We start from the raw sequence: 1,360 nt of genomic DNA on the forward strand, positions 1-1,360 counted from the left end.
ACTAATTTCAATGGCGTTCCTCCAGCCTATACCGAAAACACAGCACCGTATAACAAAATCCAAAATGTTTCATTTATTTCCCTCTTCAACCCCAAAGAGAATGCCAAGGTGGACTGCGCTTACTTCATCTGCCCAGCAGCAGAAGAAGACGCCGATGAACCTAAAAATCGAAATGATGATGAGCCTCCATCGGAGGACCCTGAGCCTGAGGCTACAACGGACAAGGACCTGAAGGCAATTCTTTGCATCACAACGCCGAGCGCCTTGGAGGCAAACAAGGCCCCATACGAGTGAGCTGTTTGTCTGAGTGCGCATTTTGCGGCTGCTTCAGTTTAGTGTATGCGGAAATATATTTCACCTTTTTATCGTCCCTCCTACGCAATGGGTGCGAGCTGATTGGGGCTCTGTGTTCGTCGCAGGCAAGCCCAATGGGATCGGATCACTGCTGCCGTCAACACCAGCAATGGCTCAGCGGCAGCGCCTACACTCCTTCTCCTGGCTGCTGCAGTACTTGGCGCCTATTTTTTTTAAACATCCTCTCAACTCCACCAAAATCAATCCTCAACATATTAGTTGCTTTTCCCTCTGTGATGACTTCAGCATTCGTATGTCGTGGAGGTGTTACATTACCATCACAGATAACCCGCTCGAGAGAGTTTTAGTGGTACAACTATACCAGATCGTACAGCAATAGTGGTAGCAACCCGCTGGCGGGCTTCGACGCAGAAAAACGCCCTGCAAGGTGAATATACAAACAGACAATACCCAGTATCCCGTGCTCTGCCGTGTGCACTAACACTGGAGAGAATCGCTGAGCAACTACTAGGCACTTAGTAGGCAGCCTGCACGCAATTAGAAGTAAGTACGCGAACTTAGCCCATGGCAGGCAAGCCTGTACGTTAGCTATACATGAACAGAGAAGGGACCCGTCCAGCGTCAGACCTCAGGCCTCCGAGTCGGAGCATCAAAATGACCCACGAGAAAAAGAAGGCAGCAATGTAAGTTGCCAGTTGGTTCGTCTCATTGCGACCGCACATAGATGCAAACTAGTGGTACCGGCACTTCTCTATTTGCAGCAGAACACGTATAACATGCTTTTGCAATGTAAAGGCACAGGATTGAAAAGCGGAAAAAGCATCTGACCTGTAGACTAATACAGGCCCAGCAAACACTGCATACGTCTCCATAACTGCGGATATCACACCACATAAGTACGAAAACCCTTCAACAGCTGCTTGCAAAGTGGCATCTTAAGTGTAGTGCGAAAGTTGGTGTTGGAGTGGAGGATCCGTGCTTCCTATGCATCGCGAGTGTACAAGCAACAGCTGGGAGAACGGACCGGCGGATGCCTCAATAAATT

General features: G+C 49.0%; 1 protein-coding gene across 1 annotated transcript in view; it reads left to right on the forward strand.

Annotated features, from left to right (window-relative positions):
* The window catches only part of EMH_0014240 (SAG family member), a gene marked incomplete at both ends in the record, with an annotated part of 967 nt that extends 673 nt beyond the window's left edge, over positions 1 to 294 (forward strand). The window contains one exon of the mRNA XM_013500045.1: positions 26 to 294. Coding sequence (XP_013355499.1) covers positions 26 to 294 — 269 coding nt within the window. The remainder of the gene's footprint in view (positions 1 to 25) is intronic.
* Between the last annotated feature and the right edge of the window lie 1,066 nt (positions 295 to 1,360).

Source organism: Eimeria mitis, genomic scaffold (genome assembly GCF_000499745.2).
Source record: "Eimeria mitis Houghton genomic scaffold, Emh_scaff496, whole genome shotgun sequence".
NCBI lineage: Eukaryota > Apicomplexa > Conoidasida > Eucoccidiorida > Eimeriidae > Eimeria > Eimeria mitis.